This window comes from Neomonachus schauinslandi, chromosome 7, assembly GCF_002201575.2.
Source record: "Neomonachus schauinslandi chromosome 7, ASM220157v2, whole genome shotgun sequence".
NCBI classification, from domain to species: domain Eukaryota; kingdom Metazoa; phylum Chordata; class Mammalia; order Carnivora; family Phocidae; genus Neomonachus; species Neomonachus schauinslandi.
Window position 1 is genome coordinate 120,318,786 of NC_058409.1, and position 25,973 is coordinate 120,344,758.

The window sequence follows — 25,973 nt, forward strand, 5'->3', positions numbered from 1 at the left end:
TTTAAGTACATGTGTATGGAATAGTAATTTTTCCCATTCTGGAAACCAATGATATGTCATATTTTTTATAATATTAATTATGGATTCTTCACATAGCTGTGAAATTAATTACCTGAGTGGGAGGAGAATGCACACACACAGACACGTATGTATGTAATATAAATACAGTATATGTGGGGCGCCTGGGTGGCTCAGTCGTTAAGCATCTGCCTTCGGCTCAGGTCATGATCCCAGGGTCCTGGGATCGAGCCCCGCATCGGGCTCCCTGCTCGGCGGGAAGCCTGCTTCTCGCTCTTCTATTCCCCCTGCTTGTGTTCCCTCTCTCGCTGTGTCTCTCTCTGTCAAATAAAAATAAAATCTTTAAAAATATATATAGTATATATATGTACTCTATACATATATACAGAGAGAGAGAGGAATTCTTAAAGGAAATTAAATCTTTGCCGCTAACAGAGAGCATCTAAACTTTCTATGATAATCGTTCCTTAAAACATTTGTACTCTCTTCAGCTCATCTCTTCAGCTTAATTTGCTGTGGAGCAACTTAATAGGTGCAGAGAGGGCGCAATCCTCCTGACTTTATTAACAAGAGGTCTAGATGAAAGAAAAGTATCTACAGATTAGAAAAGCCATTGACCCAGTTAAGGGCATGGCCACTTTCCCACCAACACTGGTTTTCAATACCTGCTGGTATGGACCAGACATGTCTTATTAATAGGAATATTCTTTCCATTTTAAGGTGGTACCACACCTAATACTACTATAAGTTAAAAATCAGTGAGGGACAGATCAGTGACTAAAAGAATGATAGGTAGAAAGATAGATAGATAGATAGATAGATGGATAGATAGATAGATAGATAGATAGACAGACAGACAGACATAGACAAAGACACAGACATATAAATAATGTATATTATCATAGCATCCCAAATCCCCTAAGAATCAATCTCTACTGCCTATTGCCAATGGTCAGTAATGTTGATTTGTTTGTCAGCAATCTACTAATCCTGCCATTCATCACATGCGTGGATCTGCAAATAATCTCAGTGACTGTTTGGGGAGATTTATCCTGATAATGCTAGTTACAGTCACGGTCTCTGGGTTTTGTTTTTTTTTTGTTTTTTTTTTTTTTTTTTGAGGGAAATTTAGCAGAGATATCCAAGGAGAGAAAAACCTCTCCCCTTCAAGGAACAGACAACGCTTCCAGGAGAAATGTATAGAGACCCCAGGAAAACTGATTTTGTTGTCCTCAAAACAGTCTTTATATTAAAAACGTCATCGGATGCTCATATCAAAATTCAAACTAAAAGTGTTTCAACATTTGATATTTTGCCTTTTGTTAGACAGGGGAGATGAAGTTTATGATGATGTGGATGCCTCTGATTTCCCTGCTCCACCAGCAGAGCTGAGGTAAGTAAAATGTTCTCATTTTGAGATGAAAATCCGACTGCTTAAGAAAATTCAACTAGAATAAAACCCCAAAGGCATGTACATCTACTGTGTTTGATCCTGTTTACTCTGTCCTCTCTCTGATCTCAGCTCTAAAGTTTCTGCTAGGTTTGTGGGTGGAAGGCCCTGATCCCTCTCCTCCGCTCCCCCCTCCCCAGGGTATTTTGCTCCTGATTATTCTCTGCCTGGTGACTCACTGATGTCTACATTCATTTATTCCTTCATGTACTCATTCACTGGGAAAATATTTGAGAGTCTGATCACAACTGATCTCACTGATTCATCTCCTCCCTTTATTTTTACCCTTTTCCCAAAAGCTTTTTTGTCTTGAACACACTTCTTAGTTTATATCTCACCCCTCACCTACCTTCTTCAAATCTCTTCTGTCCTCCACAAGATTTTTTCCTTTAGTGGGGAAAAAAAAAAAAAGATGATTTGTGTTTTCAAAGGACTTTGCTATATCTCTTTTTCACAAAAGCATCAGATTCTCAAAGGTTCCATTCAAATTAAAAAAAAAAAGTTAGGGGTGAATAGTGACATTCTTCAGCTCACCTAAGGTTTCAATTTAATTTTAGGATAAAACTGTATGAAAAAATGTTAAGATCAGTTAGTACAAAAGGAGTACCATTTGAAACCTCTTTTGAAATAGAAAATAACATGGTAAGATGCTTTTTTATATTCCAATAAACATGTGAGATGAGCTGATACATACGGTGTATAAAAGCAAGAATACCTCTGTAGCTTTCTCAGGAAAAAAGGTGAATAAAAAGATCTTGAGCTTGATTAGTTAAAGGTTGAAAGTGACCCAAATGGGAGACAATATGCAACGTCTTCTGAGCAATACTGCAAAAATGCATGAGTGTTTATTTATTTAGTATTTATTTTTTACCAACACTGTTAAGTTAATTTTACTGAACAAGAGAAAGTATCAAGATCAAAGAAACTGAAGAGAGAATATGCTATCATTTCTATGCCAGGATCAAGTTCTATAGGCACAACAAACAAGAAAGATGAAAAGAGAATCCTTCTTTTTTCTGAAAAGAAAATCTAATCTTCAGTAATATGTTAGGTTTGAAAATTCCTCACCATTGGGAAGTCACTTCTATCCCTGACATTTTTTAATGCATTTTTCTGTTTTATATTACTGTAAAAATGTCACCACTTTCCATTAAACAGCTCTCTAGGAACCCAGTTACACACTGGACCTTTTCTTCAAGTAGAATAAACCCCGGCTGATTAAACTTTATGTGATATGTACCATTTTCTTTGCTGCTGCTTATTTTCAGAGTTTAAGACTATTTTATGTTCTCTAACGTAATATTCTATTTTAAACTAAAACTAAACTTCAATAAGTTATTTTCAAAGGGAGCTCATGGGCCATTTTTAACATGCATGTATATCCTGATCGTTCCAAAGTGCTAATTTGGGACTGCAAATCCACTACTGACCAGCGCACCGTAACAAAGCAGATACTGAGGCAGGATGCAGAACCCAAGGCAGGACACTGTGCTAATTCATTTCACAGTAAATGAACTAAATTCTAAGATTCAAAGCTTAGGAATCAAACATTTTAAATATATCAGTTACAAACAAAACTTTATTGTAGGTAATCTAGATAAAAATTAAAATCAGTGTTTAGAACTTTTCATTATTCACAAAAATTCTGATTTTTAAAATTCCCTCCTTCAGAGATTCCCAGCCTTTCCCTAACATCCACAGTGAACCCTAGCAAATGTTCCTCAGCCTTGGTTGCAAATTAGTATTACCTGGGGAGCTTTAAAATATATGTCAGTATCTAGACCCCACTCAGTCTAATTAATTAGAATGTGTTTAATTTAATTAGAATTTCTAGGAATTAGACAAAGGCATTGGTACTTTTTTAAAACTTCCCAGATGATCCTGTATGTGGCTGGGCTGAAGAATCACTATCATAGGCTTATTCTTATGACAATTCGCATCAGTCTAGTTGGTATCTATGAGATAAAAAGTTACTCTGGCTCCATTTTAAGTAGATATGAAAACCTGACAAATAGATAAACTTTTCAAGCCATAAAAATCAATTTTTAAAAAAATGTTCTTTTTCATAAAGCCTTTTCTATGATATTGGCCAAGCCACTTAATTATCTAGGAAGGTTTGAAAAAATACAGAGAGTTCGACAATAGGTGGGTTGAATCATATGAAACCTCTGATACGTAACCACATTCACACTATATACCTCAGTAATTTTATATGGTTCACCATAATAGATAATCACTTCCATTTTAACCATAATCTGTATTATTTTGAAAAATCTCTTTTGTGTTATGAAATATTATCACTTATTACAATGAATGTACTAGATTTCTAAGAAAAGGAATTAATTAAAAACAAAATTTAACAAAATTGTAATGTTATGGATGAAGTCTCTATTGTATGCTGTTCTTTTTAAACTAAGCTAAATGTTGTTTTATGTGTGTTCTGCCATCTTAGTCAAGGAGCCAAGGCTAAGACAGAAGAAAAAGACCCCAAGAAGCTAAAAAAGCAGGAAAAAGAAGAGAAAGACTTCAGGAAAAAGTTTAAAGTATGTCATATTTAGATATCAAAGTTCAAAGCGTAATGAAAAAACCAATGATTTTTAAGTACCAAAATGCACGTATTAAAAGTGTAATTATCAGTATCAGTTATCCATCCTAACTCCTTTATTTTCTATATAATTTTCTTTACATTTGAATTTATTCCTTTAACAAATTAAGCAAACTCTCATACATGCACAATACATATACTGCAATAATCATTTAAATTCAGCTGTTCTTTGAACTTTAATAATAAGATAATATAAAAATAGAATGGATAAAAACGATTATATGTATATACACACACACACAAATACATATACATACACTGGAATATTATTCAGCCACGAAAAAGAAGGAAATCCTGCCATTTGTGACAACATGGATGGCCCGTAAGGGTCACTGCTGAGTGAAGTAAGTCAAACAGGGGAAGATGAATATTCTATAATATCACTTAAAAAAGCCAAACTCACAGAAACAAAGTAAAATGATAGTTACCAGAGGCTGGGGTGGGGTACATGGAGGAGATGTTAGTCAGAGGTACAAACTTTCAGTTATAAGATGAATAAGCTTTAGGGGTCTAATGTACAGCATGGTCATTATCCTTAACAATACTGTATTATATACTTGAAAGTTGTAAAGAGAGTAAATCTTAAATGTTCTCACCACAAAAAAGAAGTGGAAATTATGTGAGGTGTTAGAGGTGTTAGCTAAAGATATGATGGTAATCATTTTGTAATATATGAGTACATCAAATCAACACATGTACACCTTTAACCTAAAAGATGTTTTTAATTTTAAAAATAGTGATTATATTAGGTTGGTGAGATTATGCGTGGTTTTCCCTCAAAAATTTTTCTTTAATGTTTTTACATTTTTTTTTTAAAACAAGGAACTATTTATTTAGCAAAGGCTTTCTTAGTACATCTGTCAATAAATGGATTAGTTTAATAATACACATCAATCAATAATATAAATGTTTTTCTTTATTTTTTTCCAGTATGATGGTGAAATTAGAGTCCTGTATTCGACCAAAGTTGCACCCTCCTTAACTTCTAAAAGGTGGGGCACCAGAGATCTGCAGGTGAAGCCTGGTGAATCTCTTGAAGTTATACAAAGCACTGATGATACGAAAGTTCTTTGCAGAAATGAGGAAGGAAAATGTAAGTCACTGCTTACTTTCATCGATACAGCACTCCAGGATTTAATAATCAAACATGTTTTCCTGATCATTAACTTCATTTTGTCTGTGCTTTATGAATTGTGGAATACATTAAGAAACTAGAGATCTTGCTGTGTTGAAATTGATGTATTTTATTTGAATCCTTTTTCATTTCCCACCTGCTGTATTTGGCACTGTGGTGCCAAGGTAATACCAAATTAGTACTTCTCAAATGCGGCCCCACAGACCACCAGCATCAGAAAACCCTTTGTGTATTAAAATCACGGTTGCCTGGATCCGCCCTTGATCCACTATGAGTTCTGGGGAGTCAGATGGAATCTGGGATCGTCACTCCTTCCCTAGCTTATTCTCAGGTACACGAGAGTGAGAAGCGGTGTGCTGAAGGAGTGAGTGGCTCTTGTTCTGGCCTGGTTTTGAAATCATATAGCACATGGCACATCTAGAATTTCCAGTCTCCCTACCTTGCACACTTACTTGTTTTCATTTCCTGTTTGGACACACTTCATACGACATAGTATTCCAAATGAATATAAGAGAGTCCCTTGTCTTCTTTCCACTTTATGGGCTATTGAAACTGATGGAGGGAAATGTTTTTGTGACATTTGAAAAGGGAGCTTATTTCACTGAAAGTCCAGGGAAGAGTAATTCAAAATTATGCTTCCTGTATTTATTTTTTAATTTAATTTAATTTCAATTTAATTCCAGTGTAGTTAACGTGCAGTGTTACATTAGTTCCAGGAGTAAACTATAATGAGTGAGCACTCCCATACATCACCCAGCACTGATCACAAGTGCACGCCTTCATACAGCATCGTATTCCACATGAATACAAGAGAGTCCCTGTCTTCTTTGACTTTATCGGCTATTAAAACCGACAGATGGAAATGTTCTTGTCAAATTTTAAAAAGAAGCTTATTTTATTTAAAGTCCAGGGAAGAGCCATTCAAAATTATGTGTCCTATATTTAAAAGCAAAGAGTCAGTGTGGCTGCCCCCATCAGCTTGGTTAGTCTGTGTGGAAAACATGAACTCTGAGTCGAATTTTAATGACAGGAAGGTGACTCAGGGACAGGAACTGAAATGGGAGTTTTAAGAATAAAACCGGTGACTCAAGGTTGGGGAAATGGATCTAAAGTTATCATGGAGGAGGTGTGGTTGGCTTTTAAAAGGAGAAAATGAAATGTGGGTACAAAGGATAAAAGACACGGGTAGTGTAGTATTAAGACTCAAAGGTCACTGGAGATAATGTGTAAACAGTGCTCCAGGAGACGAAGAAAGCCCTCATTCAGACTAGCATTTGTGAGGATGTACCCCAAGGAATAGCTTTACATGCAGAAAAACTCTATGCGTTAAAAGGTCATCAAAAATATTAAAAAGTTTGGGGCGCCTGGGTGGCTCAGTCGGTTAAGCATCTGCCTTCGGCTCAGGTCGTGATCCCAGGGTCCTGGGATCGAGTCCCACATCGGGCTCCCTGCTCGTCGGGGAGCCTGCTTCTCCCTCTCCTACTCCCTCCTGCTTGTGTTCCCTCTCTCGCTGTGTCTCTCTCTGTCAAATAAATAAAATCTTTAAAAAAAAAAATATTAAAAAGTTTAAAAATTCAGAAAGTGTTAAATAGGTTATGATTATTATACCAGATTGAATATTTACACGATGACTATGATAATAATGTGAGGGAATTCTCACGACACAATAGTAAGAGAAATACGAAGCCTGCTTAATGTGGGATTAGATTTACAGCCAGGTTAAAAAATTATGTAAATAAGAGAAACTAAGCTACGCTGCTAATAGAGGCTGACTGAGGTGATGAGCCTAAATGAACCTGTTTTCTTTCCTCCACGTTCCAAATTATATTACATTTTTTACAAGAGAGAATTCCCTAGTACCCTTGTCCTGTGGCCCTTTCTCCGGCGCACAAGCTTCAGACCCATCTTGCCCTGCTGTCCTGAGATTCTTGTCTTTCACAACAAAGCCCATCTAAAGCCATGCTCCTCAACACCCATCGCATGGGGATCTCATCAAAAATGCTAATTCTAATTCAGTAGGTCTGAGGTGAGGTGTAACATTCCGCGTTTTACCGAGCCACCAGGGGATGGATGCTGCTGGCCCATGGAACATACTCTTAAGTAACAAGGGTATAAATGGCTTCATCAACATTGGGTGATCCATCAACTGCTGGGTGATCGATGGGAGTGCTCACTCATTATATTTTACTCCTGGAACTAATATAACACTGCACGTTAACTACACTGGAATTAAATTGTATGGAGATAGATGAGCAGGAGGATGCAGCACCAGAAACGGAAATTTGGAGGAGACCCTTATCTTTCTAGGAGCCAGTAGACCTTAAGAATGAGAAAAACAGTAATTACTCAGGGATGATTCTGTAATCTGCTATCATTTCCTATTTGGACATCAACAATTCTGAATACCGTTATGAATACTGGAGGGCTCCTGCCCTCTTAGAATCTATCACCGGTTAAAAATGAGAAGGGCGAACATTATGTGAAATGCTGATAGATCACAAGCAATGGCTCCATGTAACTTTTATCGGTTTTTTTCTGGCACAGTACCAATGCACTTTACAAGTCCCAAGCTCACTGATAACTAATTCAAGTCTTAGGTGGTTTGGGGTCCATCTCAAACAGAATGGAAACCTGATGATTCTATCAGTAGTGCTTGTATACCTGATGTTTATTTAAAGACTTTCTTTGGACTCTGGACTTCGTCTTAGCTTCTCCATTTAGGGGTGATTCTGGGAATCACTTATGAGCAAGTGGAAAAGGAGACAGGAAAGGAAAGGCAGTCAATAAAACCTTGTAATGGAAAAAGTTGCCACTTAGATAATTGGAGCTTATACCCGTTGAGAACTCAGAGAGGCAGTGTTATCACAGCCAATGGGAAACAAATTGGGGTATTGATACATCAACTCCTGTCCATGTGGAGTTGAAGCCTCCTCCTTGGCAGGTGGTGAGCCATTCGGGATACCAAGCAAGCTGACAAAGAGCTCTGGAAGCCAGAGAAAAGTGATCAGTTAAAAAAAAAAAAAAAATTGCTGGGCGCCCGGGTGGCTCAGTTGGTTAAGCGACTGCCTTCGGCTCAGGTCATGATCCTGGAGTCCCGGGATCGAGTCCCGCATCGGGCTCCCCGCTCGGCGGGGCGTCTGCTTCTCCCTCTGACCCTCCTCCCTCTCATGCTCTCTCTCTATCTCATTCTCTCTCTCAAATAAATAAATAAAATCTTTTTAAAAAATTGCTTAGTGCTGTCCTTTGGAAGTTGGGTGAGCCAAAAGGCACTGACATGGTGGTGGGGGAAGGTCTATGGGAAGGCCACCCAGAGCATCTGCTGTTGCCTTTCATGTTAAGCTTTATTCCAAAATATAATGATCATATCTGCTTAATTTCACTTTTATTTTGCCAAATCTCCTGCTTTTCTTAACTTTTCTAAACCTCCTGCTTATTCCTTCCTTGAACTGGATCCTTGGCATTCTTAATTTCCCTAATCTCTGATCCATCGCTCATGTGACTTCTATAGGATTTGGGAGAATTGTTGTGTAGATTTAACCCTCTCTCATCTAGATTATTGCAATAGCCTTTCAAATGATATGTCTACCTTACCCTTACTCTCAGCCAATCCACCTGCCACACTGTTACTCAAATACCATTTTTTAAAAAAACAAATAGCATCTCTACGCTAGTACATAAAACCCTGTAGATCTAGCCTCAACCCCATCTACTATTTCCCATCTGCAACTGCCACTCCAAAAATATATACTACTGACTTGTCATTCCCTGAATAAATTATGCTATTTCATCCTTCTATGCCGTTTTATTCTACGTCCAGTGCCCATAATTGTCTACTAAAAACAATCCAGTTGTCATCTAAAATTGGAAGCACACCCACTCCTTACTCCTCAGTCACCCATCACAATTTCTCTCTCCCCGGCCCCACCATGCTACTGCTTTTGTCCCTGTAATTGTCCTTCCTATTTTATCAATCTATTACTCGTATTAGACTCTGAGCTTGAGAGTAACTTCACGGAAATGTTCTCAACATTGTGTTGCCGATACATCCTGCGGTGCTTGGCACCTTTTTCAGGGCTTACTGAATTGAATGTAAGAATTTGGAAATTGCAGTTGGAGAACCAGATGAAAGTCTGACATATAGACACGCACAGGAAGAAGTCTGCAGAATAGTTTAACTTGTTAGAAGACAGAAGTTTTCTTAGTCCTAGTGATGTGGTTTGCTTGTTGTGTATCATTTAGGAGCCTTTAAATGTTTCAGTTCCTCATTTCTACATCTGCTTAGCTGTAAAGGCATTTGCAGTCCAAAACCATGGTAACCTTAACATTTTCCTTACTTTCCATTCCTTAATCCATCAAAGAAAAGCAAGCATAGCTTACTTAAACTTAATTTGTGATGGTAGGAAATTAGAGGCAAAAGCATTAACAATAATTTCTTCCCATTGTGGAGTTGAGTACAAGCCACCATTACAAGCATTCTCACATTTGATCAATTCACCCACTGGCTTGTGAAAACACATATCGCAGAGGCGTTGAGATCTTAACTATGTATTTCTGGCACATCCCCAGATGTTTAGAATTTCTTTCTAATATTTGAGCGTATTCCACAACTCGATGTCTCATAAGCTGTGGGTTTCCCCACCTCCTGTCACTGGAGCAAAATTTTCTACAATAAGTGTGGAAGGAAACATGAACTGAATTATTTGTGATTAAAATGTACTCATTGTCTTCAGGCATCAAGGAAAGGGAATTTCAAAGATTGGATTTTCTCAAATCCAATTAATCATTTCTTTGCTTAAATAATTTTGTTTTCAATTTTAAAACAGCATATGCTCACTGAAGAAAATTTTTTAAATTCAGAAACTTTAAAAGTCCTCTGATTTGAAGCCCTAGGAAGGAGAAAGAGACAGAGAGAAAGAAGACAAAGAGAGAGAACATTTCTATAATACTAGGCTAATAATTTATATTTAGTCTTCTACACTGTGTTTTGTTTTTTTCTTTCTGTTATATTATGAGCAGGTTCCCTTGAAGTCAGGCATTGTTCCACTTGTGTGGGTAAATCTGTGCAACATGATTTTATTGTTTTTAACCTGCATGAGGCCAAATTGAGTAAATTGAACTTTATTTCTGGACTTGCTCATGACAGATGAAATAATAAAGAAATAACAAAAGTTGTCATTTTTATTAAGCAAGAAATTTGAAAATATTAGAATGAAGATATTTTCAATTTTTCGAAAGACGATTTTGTGTTTCCTTCATAATTTTGTATTCATGACACCCTTCTTAAAGGTGAATCAGTCCTGAGAACTGGCTCATATGGGGGATGGGTGTTACTTTCTGAATTAGCTTTATCCCACCACATATTTCAAAACACTTGTTTCAAGCCTCTGTGCCCTGCTGTATGAATATGAAGTTTCCAAATAATAATTTCATATTAGTTTCCAAATAAAAATTTCAATTTCATATTCAATGATAATTCATGTGAGAATCCCTGGTGGGCCAGCACCCACAGTAAACATGGTGCCCATTCTACATGGCATGGAGCCACGATGACTTTTTTGCTTCTTTCATTTGTACTTCTCATTAATATGCCTTATGACGGATGTACATGGAACACTGAAGCAAAGAGATCATTTTTCTACTGCAAAAATAATTATTTCTAGGAACTATAGTGGAGAGATGATATAAAATATAAAAATTCATGGTGGGTCACTTTTTTCAACACTGTCATGAATCAATCATGCTTTTAATAGAATGAGGTTTTAGAGATTTTTAAAGGTACTAGACAGCGAAATCTATGCTGTATTAAAAAGTCATTAACACTGTAAAAATGCTATAGAATAGTAATTTTATAGCTAATGAGCCCCAAATTATCACATCATTTCAGGAAACTAAAATAGAGCAGTACAGTACCATCCCACACTGCATCTCCTTGATACATTTTCTTAAGCAATATTCATCATCATTCACATTTATGTAGCTCATCCACAAAAGCAACATCTATAGCAGAGCATCCAACAAAAGGGAAAGCCATTCCTTAGAGCTCTGGAATAGGCAAGATACAGGAGGAAATATAATAGGCATTTGAGAATCTAAAATATATTTTTTATAATTAATTTTGTGAAGACAGGCTATTAAGCTGTGTATCATGAGTTATTAACCTTGGTCATGTAAAGGACTACTTAAGCTTAATTACTACAGACGGTACTTAATCCAGGTCTACACAATTTTAGCATAGATGAATTTTCTCTTTTTTTTTTTTTTAAGATTTTATTTATTTATTTGACAGAGAGAGAGAGCACAAGCAGGGGGACCAGCAGGGAGAGGGAGAGGGAGAAGCAGGCTCCCTGCTGAGCAGGAAAGCCGATGTGGGACTCGATCCCAGGACACTGGGATCATGACCTGAGCCGAAGGCAGACATTTAACAGGCTGAGCCACCCAGGCGCCTCTAGCATAGATGAGTTTTCAAAAGATTACTTAAAAGCAAAGGAAAATAAACACCGTTAATTGCCAAAAATGATGTTTATATTCTCTTTGTTTTGTTCTTTATTTCTTTAAATCTTCTGAAGATTTTTTTAAAAAACAAGAATATATTGATGCTGGAGTAAGTCCAGTCTCTGGCAATAGCTTTAATTTCTTATATATTTCTCTAATTTTTTATCTTCTAATTTTAATTCAGACACATTACAAAGCCTGAACAGCTCACAGAGATTTCCTTCACTGTCAAAAGCTTCAACTCATCTACGTCATTACTTTTAAATTATTAATTTAAACATGAATATCTCATGGGAACACTTATTATTGTATTCTTTTATTTCCCAGTTTGTTTTAAGAAAAAATATTCAAAAGAAAAGAAGAGCCACCAATTTTAACTAATGGAAACAAAAAAAGTTTGGACTATTACTGTCTATAGAGAAATGTTCACATTTTATTTTAGCTCTAAACATCAGCGCAGGTAAAGACAGGCTTCAGTTATTGGGACCATGACAAGAAATCCACAGTTTGTTCTAAAAACTTGTTATCTGTATAGATTTTTCTCTTTTGAGAGACACACGTAGAATTGAATTTCTTAGAGACGAGCTTATCCCCTTTTAAAAATTAGGTTAAATTATGATACATACCTTAAATTTTTTAGAAGTCTGTTAACATGAAATGAATAAAAGAACTGTGAAATCAAAGGCAACCAAGGGTATTAATTTTTAGATGTTCTTACATTAATAATTTTTGCTACTGCTTTAACTGAAATAAAAAAGGAAGGTATAACAAGGTCTAATTTTTCAGAGTCTGAGAAAAATATTACATTATTGTGCTTTTATCATTTTGACACATGCTTCATTATTACCATACTACAGGAATTCAAAGATAACTTTGATTCTTCCTTTTCCAAATAGGATTTTAAAAAGTTTTCATTAAAAAATGGTGAATTTCTTGATAAAATATTTCAGTGGAGTTTTTTTTACCCTGGAATATTTCAGGGGAAAGTTTGTTTTCTTAAGTTTCAATCTATAGTTTCATTTGTATGATCCCACTTTTTTAAAAAAATGTTTTTGCATGTTAAATCAATGGCAATATAACATCAGTATGTTTAAGTAAGTTTATTATCATTTGTATTAATCTTTGCCTATGAGCTTCCTGGTTTATAATTTTTTACACATTTAGTCTAATAAAAATTAGATCTAAAGTGGACCAAGACCAATAGATTGGCTCTGAAGGAATTTAGAGGCTGTATTGACAAGGCAATGAATGCTACTAATCTCAAACATACAGAAGTGTTTAGGTACTAACACAAAACTAATGATTCCGAAGATTAGTAATATTCATTAAATGTCAGCAGAAATTTTCTCAAGAAAAATAGCCTGAATTTTTTCTTAGGATTATTGTGCACAATAGAGGCAAAGATAAACTTTACTTTTTTGCATAAAATATGGTCTATTTCCTATTTAATAGGGGAATCACTAGAATGCTTGGTATGTGTTCTTCTAATAATGACTTGTTTCATGAAAGATGAAAGTGCACATGTTGACACTCTGTCAAATGGCAAAAGCAGTATGGAAGACCTTCCACACTGAACGTGAGAATTATTTTGAGACCGTTTAGAATGCATACTCCCCCAAGTAATCACAAGATTGCTGATCTGAAAGGGGAGTTGAAAACAGTTTTGACTCTGTTCAATATAATAGAATTTTAAAAGTTAAGGCTTTGATCTGGTGGTATTTGAAATACCTACCTACGAACTACTTTTGTATTTAGAGAAACTATAAATTCTCCCTAGGACTGGGTCTCATGGGTAACACCATGAAGAAATAGAGTAAAATTTGGTAGAGCCTTGTGCTAGGACCTGCAGCAGCTTGGAGAAGAAGGTAATTTGTTTCTCTTTAAGGGGAAAGGTTGTAAATGGAGGAAAAGAGACATGTAGGAGACAGTGAAAAAAATAGAAAAGGAGAAGAAAAGAAGGGGAAAAAAGTGGACACGAATAGGTCCGAGCCCCTGAGTGGTTCATTCGGTTGAGCATCTGCCTTCGGCTCAGGTCATGATCCCAGGGTCCTGGGATCCAGCCCGGCGTCTGGCTCCCTGCTCAGTGGGGAGTCTGTTTCTCCTTTTCCCTCTGTCCTCTGGCTTGTGCTCTCTCTATCCCAAATAAATAAATAAAATCTTTAAAAAAGAAAAAAAGAAAAATAGGTCATATTTGGAAATAGAATTATTCAGTATATTATATCACATTATATCATATCATATTACATTAAATATTCAATTCTATTTCACTTTCTTAAAAGAAACAGTAAAGATTATTAGATTCTGTACTATTAATAAAATTTATTTTCTTTTTTTTCATAGATGGTTATGTCCTTCGGAGTTACTTGGTAGACAAGTAAGTTCATTTTCTTCTACTACTATGCTTGCAAAAAGAATGTTATGCTTTTCTTTAAGAAAGATTGCTAATAACATCTAAATAATATAATCTACTAAACTGTCATAAATAAATTTTAAAACAATATGCTATCCTAATGTCAATACTAATGTCATTATGTACCCATAATAAAGTTAAGGTTTTCCTAAAGTGTCACTCTTTTAAATAGACAAAAACCCTTCTCGTTCATGAATATACAGTTCATAGTTATAAACATTCATTGGAGACAGATGTGGCAAACATTGGAGACAGGGGAAAACCACTAACACTTTCATTAATATTTTGCCTTTCATTACTCATTATTGCAGTTGGTGGAATTGAATTAATCAGGGGCCAATTAGTGTCTACACAGTAGGTGCTAATGTCACCTGTTAGTAATTTGGCCGCCATTTGAGGGCTTTTCTTTACTAGGCAGAGTAGAGCATTAAGTTGCCTTTTTGGAAGCATGCCAGAAAAAAGATAGTCGTCAATGATTCTTCTATTTTTATGAATAAGACATTGTCACGGTCTGGTACTAGTGTTCTGTGAGAGTCCCCCTCAAACGCTGTAAGATTCTGTTCCAAGTATATCAGTGCAAGAAGTGAACTCCGTTATCAGGTAATATGCCAACATAAAGATTTACAAAATTCTGCATAATAAAAAAATCAAGGAAGATTCACAAACTGTATCCATAAACAACCTGACACCAATCAGAAAGAGACAACTCAATGCTAGTGCTTTGTCAGCAAACTAGTAAAGAGTCAAATAAAAATAATCATAATACTTTTCTTTTTCTCAGACCATTAATCACAATGGTAGGCAAGGCACTTTTTTATTTTTCTATTTTCTATGAAAGATAAAATTTCAGGGAAAGAATACGTGGCTTCATCAGTGATTATTACAGGGTGATGAAGAGAGAATTTAGAAAGTATACTCTAAGTAATTATTGGTTGACTATTGACGTGAATACTTAATAAATGTGTATTGAATGAATGATAGCAAGATCTATCCTCTTTGCATTTGTACCAGATCTCCAGTAGCCAACCCTCCCTTAATCTCAGAGAAAGGATCCAAACAGAAGACATAGGCAGCTCACAACATCTGCCGTAGTTGGCAGCAACTTGGAGGGCCTGCTGCTGCTTCCATGATGAAAGCAGACATAGTACTGGAACCAAAAGTGGGTCTGGTCAAGGCAACAGTCACCTTACACTAGTCACTGAACTTTGAGAGTGTAATCTACATTTCAAGGCTATATTCGCCATTTATAAAATTTCTATTTTAATTACTTGTATGTCATTCTCTCCTCCATTAGATTATAAGCTTCTTAAAATCAAAGCTTGTGTCTTACTCATGATTATATCTCCTCGTACATCGGAGGGACTCGGTGGGTAAGGTGTGGAGAGCAGAATATTTTACAAAGATTCAGGACCAAGTACAACCAAAATGTGTAAAAGTAGCCAGAGCTATTATTATGCATGCAGCCTATAACCATAAACATTTTTAAAATTACATAAGAATCACCATACTAACCGTATCTTGGCTACTCATTTTGAAACTAATATTTATGTATTTTATAATTAATAGTTAGAAATTTTAATTAGAAACATGCAAAAATAATGCACCCATTTCTTATGCCAAATATTATTCTATTTCTTTTTTAATATTATTCTATTTCATTCAACATTTGAAGTTCAAGTGAAAGTATAAATCTAATTATTAACAAATACAAAGAATCCATTAGGGGAGCACCTGGCTGGCTCAGTCAGAGGACAATGTGACTCTTGATCTCCAGTCCTGAGTTCAAGCCCCATGTGGGGTATAGACATTACTTAAAAAAAAAAAAGCCTCCATTAGGGCCCCAAGTGGAGTATTGTGCCATGATTTTTCAGTTTGTTCAGTTCAATAAGCACTTCTTACAACATACAGCTCTGTCCTAGGCTCACGGTTGGATCTAAAGGATCTAAAGGTTGGAATAAAGCATGGTGTATGCTCTTGAGGCATGTTTCCACTATTCCATATGTCTTGGAATAAGTTGTGGGTTTTTTGGTTACTTTAGAATAGAACAGAGAATTAGGTTAAACCAATAAAAGATGATGCAGATGAGCATGAAATTTCTTCCCACTTACAAATTCACATTTAACTTCTCACCCTTAAATGCTTAATTGTGTCCCATAAAATCATATTACTAACTTTTTAATCTAAATATTGCCTTAATGTTAAGAAGATATTTTCTTTAAAATAAAAATTTTTTTCTACATTTACAGTGATGGGGAGATCTATGATGATATTGCTGATGGTAAGTCCCACATGGCACCCACCACCGAAAACAATTAACAGTGAATTTACTGCTCTTACAAATACTAAAAATAGCTTGCTGGATTAATTAGAACTTTCCAATCTGATCAGAATTTGAATCACTTGAAAATGTTAGGAAAGGTAAATGCTCTGGTATAATTTAAGAAAATTATTTTTGCACATGACTGGAAATCAAGGAAGAATCTTATTTATTTTCTTTGAAAACAGAAGTATGAAAATAGTGAATTTTTCATTATACCATTAATCTTAATACGAATTACTTTCATCCACAAAAATATGTATACTTGACCAATTAGTAGGTACTTATTTCATAACCTATAATACTCACTAGTATTCTTTCAGCATCACATATTTACAAATTACAATCTAAAAAATTAATCTCATCTGAAATGGCGCATAGAGTTACTCATGTGGCCTTTTAGTTTCCTTTTAAAATTATGGTTCTTACTCATATTTAATATCTTCAATCTCATTTAGGATAACTACCAAAAAGTATGTTTAATTAAGTGCCAGATAAAATAATCCTGAGTCTCATTTTGATAAAGAATAAATCTGTCTAGAAACTTCATTAGAATTAAATACTGAGCAATGAAAGTTAAATACATATATGGTCTTCCATGTAACTACTTTTTCACAAAGTGAGCCAATTCTACATTTTTTTTTTAATCCTAAACTGGGAGAGTGTGAATCACCCACGTTTCTAACCTTGGAACACTTAGAAGCTATGGGTTTTGTATAACTCTATTGAAATTTGTATTTTTTTTTTTCAGGTTGCATCTATGACAATGACTAGGTCTCGGTCTTGTTCATTCTGTTATGTACATTTGATGCCAAAATGAAGTCTGAGTTTTAATGGACATGTGATTGGATATCATAGAAAATGAATGCACACAACTACCTGTTACCATTTGTTATACAGTTCTGATTATCTTTATGAAGTTTTGAAACTTTGGACTTAGAAAGTGATCATAACATCTTGGAAGACTGCATCGAAGAGATGTAAGAATTACTAAATATTCCATTTCTGCCTCAGCTGCAGTTTTGAAGGCGCTTCTTTTAGACCATCAGTAGACAGCGTCCCCTCCCTAAGAAGAAAAAAAAATTGAGAAGAAATGACTGGGTTGTCTAAAGAAATATGAGGAGGAAGAATAAAGAAATAAGGGGAGCCTGGGTGGCTCAGTCATTAAGCATCTGCCTTCGGCTTGGGTCATGATCCCAGGATCCTGGGATCGAGCCCCGCATTGGGCTCCCTGCTCGGCGGGAAGCCTGCTTCTCCCTCTCCGCTCCCCCTGCTTGTGTTCCCTCTCTCACTGTCTCTCTCTCTGTCAAAAAATAAATTAAAAAAAATAAAAGGAAGAAAATACTAAAACATTCTATAAGAAGGAAAACTATTTTCTGAACCTCTAATTATGATTGTATCTTATATTCTTTATTCAAATTATCTATCTTTAAAGGGGCACAACTGTCTCCTCTCTTGCTGGTGGGATCAATGTTTTAAAAATTACATTGGTAGCCGAACTTGTGTATAAAGATTGTCCCTGTTTGTTAATTGTGAATATATGTTAATTATTTGATAAGAATGTATGCATTTGGTGTGCACACTTAAGATTGAAACTGTAGAAGAGTCAAAAATCAGTTTTCTTTTTGCAGATTCATCCGCTAACAGTTTAATCATGTGCTCTGTTTAAAGTACTGTTGGAACTAGAGTAGATAAGAATGAGGATTACCCTAAAATTATGAAGAATGGAAGATGGACTTTGAAATTAATTAGGCTTTTATGGCACCTCTTTACTATGAAGACTCTTTTGAAGGTTTTTGCTCTTCAATTACTTCTGTGGAACTTTTTTTTAACCACTTTACTGGAAAGTTGGCCTAGTTGTTTGGACTAGAATGTTTCCTACTCATACATACTCTTTCCCAAAGCAACTCCAAACAAAATGTGAAGCATTTGGATTCCGAATGCTAAGAACACTAAAGACCATGATACAAAATGCAAAACCCTAACACCCAAGAAAATGGCATGTTAGGTAATTTTTTCACAACTTCAAGAATAGTCTAATCCTAAAGCCGGCTCTACTGCTAATGAAGCATGATGTGATATTGGGTAACCTCCCAGTTTCCTCATCTACAAATTACAGGATTAGACAAAATCAGTTTTTCCCAACATTTTTATGACCAGTTACCTCAAACTTCTATAATCCTTCCCCCAACCCCAAATCCCGTATTTCAGAAACCTTTGTGTATCTTTAAAACTCATTGATTAAATAATGATTAATGCATTTTCCATATTTTAATATTGCAAAGGCCCATTGGAGCTTCTGAAGAGTGGCCCACGGAATTGAAATCATTTCAAATCATTGTAACCTCAGCCTTCATATGGGTAAAGTGTGATTTCCATTTGGTGTGTTAAAATTTGAAAATAGATCGTCAAAAAAAAAAAAAGAAAGAAAGAAAAGAAACCATCAACCTTTATTGCTCAATTTATAGAGTCTGGAAGTCTAAGCCCCCACATTAGAAACCAATGATGTCAAAGTCCCCTTCCAATTATGAAATACTTTGATGTCTACTTTTTGATAGGCTAAGCCAATAAATGCTAATATGATGAAATTATTTTAATAGATAAATTACATGGTTCAAAAGTATTTTTGATTTTGTTAAATTTGGTAGCAAATATACATAATACACTGACAGTATATCTCCAGTTATTACTTCCTGATTGAGAAAAACATAAATTCAATACACTATCAGTTTTTAAAATTCCAAATTAAACCAAGAGAATATTTTAGAGTTTTGGGCTATACACCAAGAAACAGACACAGACATGCGTACAAAAGATTTATGTAATAATCATCTTAATATAAAAGACATATTTGACATATTAATTTTAATATACTAAATATTATTTCTGTTATAGTTTTATGTATGGAATTTTGTCACATGAGAAGAGCTACAAATAAATAATACCTTCAGCAGATAACTTCGCCTCCTACTTCATCAAGAAATTGAGGTCATCAAACTTTCTCTCCCATAATTTGGTCCCACATCTGCAGAGTCTTTCTCTAAGCCCAATCTTACCTGTTTTTGCTTCAGCCTCAGAGGATGGAGTACTTCCTGTTCAAGACTGAACCTTCCATTAGTGTCCCTCATGCTTTTCTTCCTATTTTGAATGAAATTGAAATAACCAAGCACAATTCCCTTCAACTTCCAACAACGTTTAACCTTAACCCATGTTCAGACATTGTCCCAAGGAATAAGATGTCACTCCTCAAAGCCATTACCTTTATCCAAGTTCTTCTTCTTTCTTTCTCTGAAGTCTTCTTCCTTCACAGTTAACTAATTCTCTCTCACACACAAACACACACACAAAGTCCCTGCCCAACTTTTCCCCCATTCCCTTCTTCTCTTCCTTTTTTTTTTTAACTTCTTCCATTGTGCAGATTCCCTCCTCTAGGCTTACAACATACTGAAGTTCTTCTCATTCAAAAAACAACAAAAAGCCTTGCCTTGAATCCAAACATCCCTCAAACTACAACCCATTTCTATCTTCTATCTTCCTTTTCTCATTCCATCGTCTTAAAACGGTAGGGTGCATTTGGCAGGAGGAGAATACTACACCTCACAGACCCCCAACTATGGGAAGCTTAACTCAGCAAAGGTCCTGCCTTCTACACTCTGAATCCTGTTTCCACAGTTGTGCCAACACCAGGCTTCCTAGAGACTGCTCCTAGCCAATGACTAAGCACGGCAGTCCTTTTCCTGAAAGATACAGAAGACCTCAGGTGGCAGGCTGTGGTTTGAAGACTCCCCGACTGCCTTGCCAAAACTTCCTTACCCTGCATAGTACTCTGAGATGTTTCTTCCCAACATTCCTCGCCACCCCCTCTACATTAGGGTCAGACTCTCTGATGGGCTCCTCCAACCTTCCCTGACTCTCTCCCCATTTCCTCTCACACATACATTCTTCCATTTTTTTGTAATGTCAGCCATTTATCATGGGAAATAAATCAGATGAAGCACAGACCACACTATAGCTCTCCAACTTGCCAAAAATGAGGAACCTTTTCATGGGGGTGAGTGATGGACAAACCTCATTTACTATCTAGGACAGCCAGATTGCATTTCTGTTAGAAGCACCAAATGCCCTTGAGAGGTCTAGGAGGAATGTAATCATAAAAAACTAAGGCTGCTTGCTGCACACGAACTCCTCAGCACCTGATGGGATGCAAATGCCATGACCTGGAATAGAAATTTAAAGTCAAATTATGGTTTGGGATTTGCCCAGCTGAGAATAATATTCAATAGCTGATACAGGCTATTGGCAGACAGGTTCTTACTACCAAAGAAGAAGACAGAAATACCGTCTATGACCACCTTCTTATATCAGTTCTTAGAAACAGATCTTTGAAATGATGTAATATTTTTCAAAAACTTCAATTAAGTTCATGAAGAATTTTATTCAGGCATGTAAATTATCTCTTCCTTTTCAAACTCATGATCTTACACACGCCGTCAGATATGGAAGCTTGACTCTTCATCACCTCTGTAGGAGCGGTATTGAAAGTAAAACTTTTTAAGGTAGGGTGAAATCGAGGTTATTGTTCTTTAGCTAACATGATATGCTTGTTAGAGCTTCACCCTATATGGTAGAAACTGTGTTAAGAAAAGCACTGAAATGCTGTTGCCACCCACATGCCTCAGGGGACAAGAGGTTTGTGTTTTTTGTGTGTTTTTTGTGGTTTTTTGTTTTTGTTTGTTTTGTTTTGGTTTTGGTTTCTTGTCTTTAATATGTATAGATCTAAAAGAGGTGCAGTAAGCTATCATGGTTACTAACCTCCAAGATCTAAATAAATGTACAGGTCTAGAAAACCAAAACCACAAGGTATTAAAAGTTTTTGTGCATTTGTCTAGAAGAAAAACAATAGAAAAATCTCTCCTAATGGTAACATAACTGCAGAAATAGACATACTCAGAAGGTATCTTAGGTTGGGTCCTCCAGAAGCTGAGCTTGAGACTAGAATTCTTGTGTGAGGGATTTGTTGAGGGGGCTCTGCAGGAAAAAAAAAAAAAACAAAAAAAACCTGTAAGAATGAGGAAGCGGATAGCACAGGGGTAGAAGTTAGGCAAAGATGTGTATCTAGCTGTAGCCTATGCTTAGCCTGATTTCAGAAGAAAGAATTGGAACAAGAGGGGCTCCACTGAATTACCCCATTCCCCCGAGGGCACATGATATGATGAGCGCTGGGTGTTATATGCAACTGATGAATTATTGAACTCTTATGTCTGGAACTTATGATGTACTATATGTTTGCTAATTGAATTTATATTTTAAAAAAAAGATTGAATCAGAAAGAAAGAAAATGATCAGTTGAGGACTAAATCTGGTAACTGAAAATTATCCTAAGATTCTGTTGAGACAAAATTTTGGACTAAGGGACAAACATTTCTATTTTAAAATGTTTATAAAACAAGATTCATCACTATTGGGGCAGGGGGGAAAAAAGAAGGGCTCCATTGAGTCAGCTGTCCTGAGGCAAGGGAGCTGGGCTTGTATCTCCCCATCAGCAGTCACTGGTTACTGGAGGCTTCCTCTCCCAACCTCAATCTCCTATGTGTCTGTGTCTGTGGGCAACACTGCCTCTTGGGCTGAGAGACATTCTCTGAAGTAAGGTGCAGCTGTGAGTTTCAGCAACCAATTCTTACAGCAGCTGAGGGATGGATGCACCTGCCTGTAAAAGTTACCAGGGGTAGATCAGAAGTAAATTTCCCGCAGAAATAGTGGGCTTTCTCATCAAATAGGAAGGGACATAAAAGCGTGTATTTTATGGACCAAACACTAAAGCTGGCCTTCTCCGCATCATTAAGGGGTTGCCCCGGCTTGTCAAGGTCCTGTCAACGTCCTGAATCATTTCAGTGGCAATGTCACCTAAGTCACCAATCTTACACTGGTAAGTAGGTTGAGAGGCGGTTGAAAGATGAATGTTCATTATAAGTCTATTTATTACTATTCTATGTATCTCACTTGTTTATTCAAAAGGTAAAATCATCCAATCTCAGTATTTGAGTCAATTCCTTATACGTGCTGCATTTTCACTGTCATGCCCACCATCTATTAGCATTTATTGAGTGCTTACTGTGTGCTAGACACTGTGCTGAGTGCTATGAGCCTTGTCCTATTTAAACCTTATATCAACCCTATCAAGTCAGGCTCAGAGGAAATGAGACTTAGATGTGACATATGCTTTGCCCAAGTTTCATGAACATGCTCAAGATCTTGTTATTGTGATATCCTGTCTTCCATGTGTATGATACACACTTCTCCCCACTCCTAAATAATGATAATAATAATGATAATGATAATTGTTAGTGAGATACAAAGAAACCAGGATTTAGGAAAATTGTTGGCTCTTTTTCATTATGATGCAGACGACAAGCAGAAATGTTAGTGTTGAATAAGGTACAGAACCCAGTTTCAAGAGAGAGACTTATAAGACTAATATATATATTTAATTAATGTTAAATTTAGACAATATGAGCTGTGAAGTCTATCATCAGGGAAAAAATGGTAACAACGTATTGTGACTGACCCTTTAACTAACATACCAGAATTTACATATTCAGAGTAGTATCAACCTTCAAACTAGTAAATTATAAGGCTCCACCCTTATTTCATTGGTTTGTATTAGATAAGATTTATTATTATGCCAGAAAAGGAGGAATTCCACTTTCAAACTGCCTTTAGTACTTAGGAAAAATTTATTTGTAATATCTTTGTTATCAAAAGATCATAAATGTTTATCCTTTGAAAATGGATTCAATTTTTACAAACAGCCTAAAACCATTTAGAACCTCATCTGGTGTATAAGGTGGGTGAACAAACAAGGCAATGCTCTGTGAAATTGAGTTATGACCATAAGTTAATGACAGTTTTGTGCTCATCATAAATTCCCCCTCACCTTTCTTAGTCTCTAAAGATAAACTTTAGTGAATGTTTTATTTTTTTAATTAATTAATTTATTTTTTTAAAAGATTTTATTTATTTATTTGACAGAGAGAGAGATAGGGAGAGCAGGAACACAAGCAGGGGGGGTGGGAGAGGGAGAGCAGGCTTCTTGCTGAGCAGGGAGCCCGATGTGGGGCTCGATCCCAGGACCCGGGGATCATGACCCGAGCCGAAGGCAGACGCTTAACGACTGAGCCACCCAGGTGCCCCAGAATGTTTTATTTTTCAGTTTATAATATTAACATAAAAGCTTTGTATTTTCCTTCAGTCACCTTTCAAACATTAATTTTCTCATTAAATAAAGTACTATGAGTACATTAAAAGATCCCTGTGTATGTCATCACAGTTTTACTCCTTCCTTCCCTCCTCCTCAGAGAAAACCAGTACCTGATTTTGGTGTTTCTCGTTCCTTTGTATTTCTTTATATTTCCCTTACATATGTATATATCTTTTAAAATGTTTCAATTATTAATTTTTTATATCTTAGTCGTATGTGCTTTTCGGCAACCTGCTTTTGTCACTTCTCATTATGTTTGGGAAAGGTGTAGCGAGCATTCTATTACTAAAGAAGCCGCAGATATTTCTGTTTTTCTACTAGTCATGTTAGGGGGCGCCTGGGTGGCTCAGTTAGTTAAGCAGTTAAGCGGTTAAGCATCTGCCTTGGCTCAGGTCCTGATTCCAGCTCAGCAGGGAGTCTGCTTTTCCCTCTCCCTCTGCTCCTCCTCCCACTCACGTGCTCTCTCTCTCTCTCAAGTAAATAAAAAGATAAAATCTTAAAAAAAAAAAAAAAGTCATGTTAGTCTGCTCCCAACTTCTGCTATCGTAAACAATGTTACTATGGACATTCATGTTGGAATTTCCCCAGGTGTATGAGGGTTTCTCTATGACACATGCCCAGGATTGGAACTGCTAAATGGTAGAATACCCACATCCTCCCCTTGAATAGGTATTGCCCAATGTTTTTTGTGTCTTACTTAAGAAACTCTTAGCTTTACCGGCTCATGAAGATATCCTATATTTCCTTCCAAGAGTTTTAAAGTTTTGCTTTCACTTTATTTATTTTTTTTTATTTTATTATGTTGTGTTAATCACCATACATGACATCATTAGTTTTTGATGTAGTGGTCCATGATTCATTGTTTGCGTATAACACCCAGTGCTCCATGCAGTACGTGCCCTCTTTAATACCCATCACCAGGCTAACCCATCCCCCACCCCCCTCCCCTCTAGAACCCTCAGTTTGTTTCTCAGAGTCCATAGTCTCTCATGGTTCGTCTCCCCCTCCGATTCCCCCCCTTTCATTTTTCCCTTCCTACTATCTTCTTTTTTTTTTTATCACATAATGTATTATTTGCTTCAGAGTTACAGATCTGAGATTCAACAGTCTTACACAATTCACAGCGCTCACCATAGCACATACCCTCCCCAATGTGTATCACCCAGCCACCCCATCCCTCCCACCCCACCCCCCACTCCAGCAACCCTCAGTTTGGTTCCTGAGTTTAAGAGTTCCTCCTATCAGTGAGATCATATGATACATGTCTTTCTCTGATTGACTTATTTCGCTCAGCATATTTAAATTCTTTGAACCCATCTGGAAATAACAGTCTTTTTTTTCTCCTCAGAGAAGCAGTTCCTCCAAGCCATTTTTTTGACAGGGCTAACCCTCTCCACAATATGCAAAGCCAACTGTGTATCAGATCCCGAGGTTCCATTCATGCCTGCAACTGCTGTGAGACTCATTCCTAGGACCGCACCCCTGCGTTTATTTCCACTATATTCCTGCTGAGCATCGCTTGCTACTGGACCAAGTCTTTGAGCACTTTTTACATAAAAGTTTAGACTTCAGTAGCATCAATATAGTACTAAAAGAGAATTCATAATAGTTTTTAAACTCTCACAATTGTGGCAGTAATTTTTAAATTACTATTAGAAGGAGTTAGCAAGAGAAAAGTAAAAACATAAATTAGTTCAGCAAAGTTCATGCAGAATATTAGACATAATTTGTGAAAATGTAAAGTAGCAAAATATTCTTCCAAAAAAAAAATCATTTATCTGATTCCATGTTGACCAAGTACCTTCTGGTTACTAACTCAGTTTCCCAGGTATATCTGGAAAGAGGGTGAGCCTGGGTGACTCAGTCGTTGAGAGTCTACCTTCGGCTCAGGTCATGATCCCAGGGTCCTGGGATCGAGCCCCACATTGGGCTCCCTGCTCAGCGGGGAGTCTGCCTCTCCCTCTCCCGCTCCCCCTGCTTGTGCTCTCTCTCTCTCTGTCAAATAAATAAATAAAATCTAAAAAAAAAAGAAAGAAAGAGTGTACTGTAGTAGGATGGAAACAGATACTTCCGTCTGGGAAAGTTATTCCACTTACAAACTGCTTCCTTAAACAAAAGATTCTCATGAATGTATGTTATAGAGGGACCTTCAGGAAAATTCTAAAATAAGTTATGAAAACCACTGGCGCCAACCATGTAATGATTTTTCCTTCTTTTGAAAACATGGACTCTCGGGCGCCTGGGTGGCTCAGTCGGTTAAGCGACTGCCTTCGGCTCAGGTTATGATC

The 25,973-nt window shown here is 36.4% G+C and overlaps 1 protein-coding gene across 2 annotated transcripts in view; it reads left to right on the top strand.

Annotated features, from left to right (window-relative positions):
- The window catches only part of FYB1 (FYN binding protein 1), a 109,494-nt gene extending 92,146 nt beyond the window's left edge, over positions 1–17,348 (top strand). For both annotated transcript variants that reach the window (XM_021696351.1, XM_044916938.1), the window contains 6 exons: positions 1,345–1,411; positions 3,921–4,011; positions 5,004–5,166; positions 14,041–14,074; positions 16,357–16,388; positions 17,179–17,348. In XM_021696351.1, coding sequence (XP_021552026.1) covers positions 1,345–1,411; positions 3,921–4,011; positions 5,004–5,166; positions 14,041–14,074; positions 16,357–16,388; positions 17,179–17,201 — 410 coding nt within the window. In that variant the 3' untranslated portion in view covers positions 17,202–17,348. The remainder of the gene's footprint in view (positions 1–1,344; positions 1,412–3,920; positions 4,012–5,003; positions 5,167–14,040; positions 14,075–16,356; positions 16,389–17,178) is intronic.
- Positions 17,349–25,973: the final 8,625 nt, after the last annotated feature.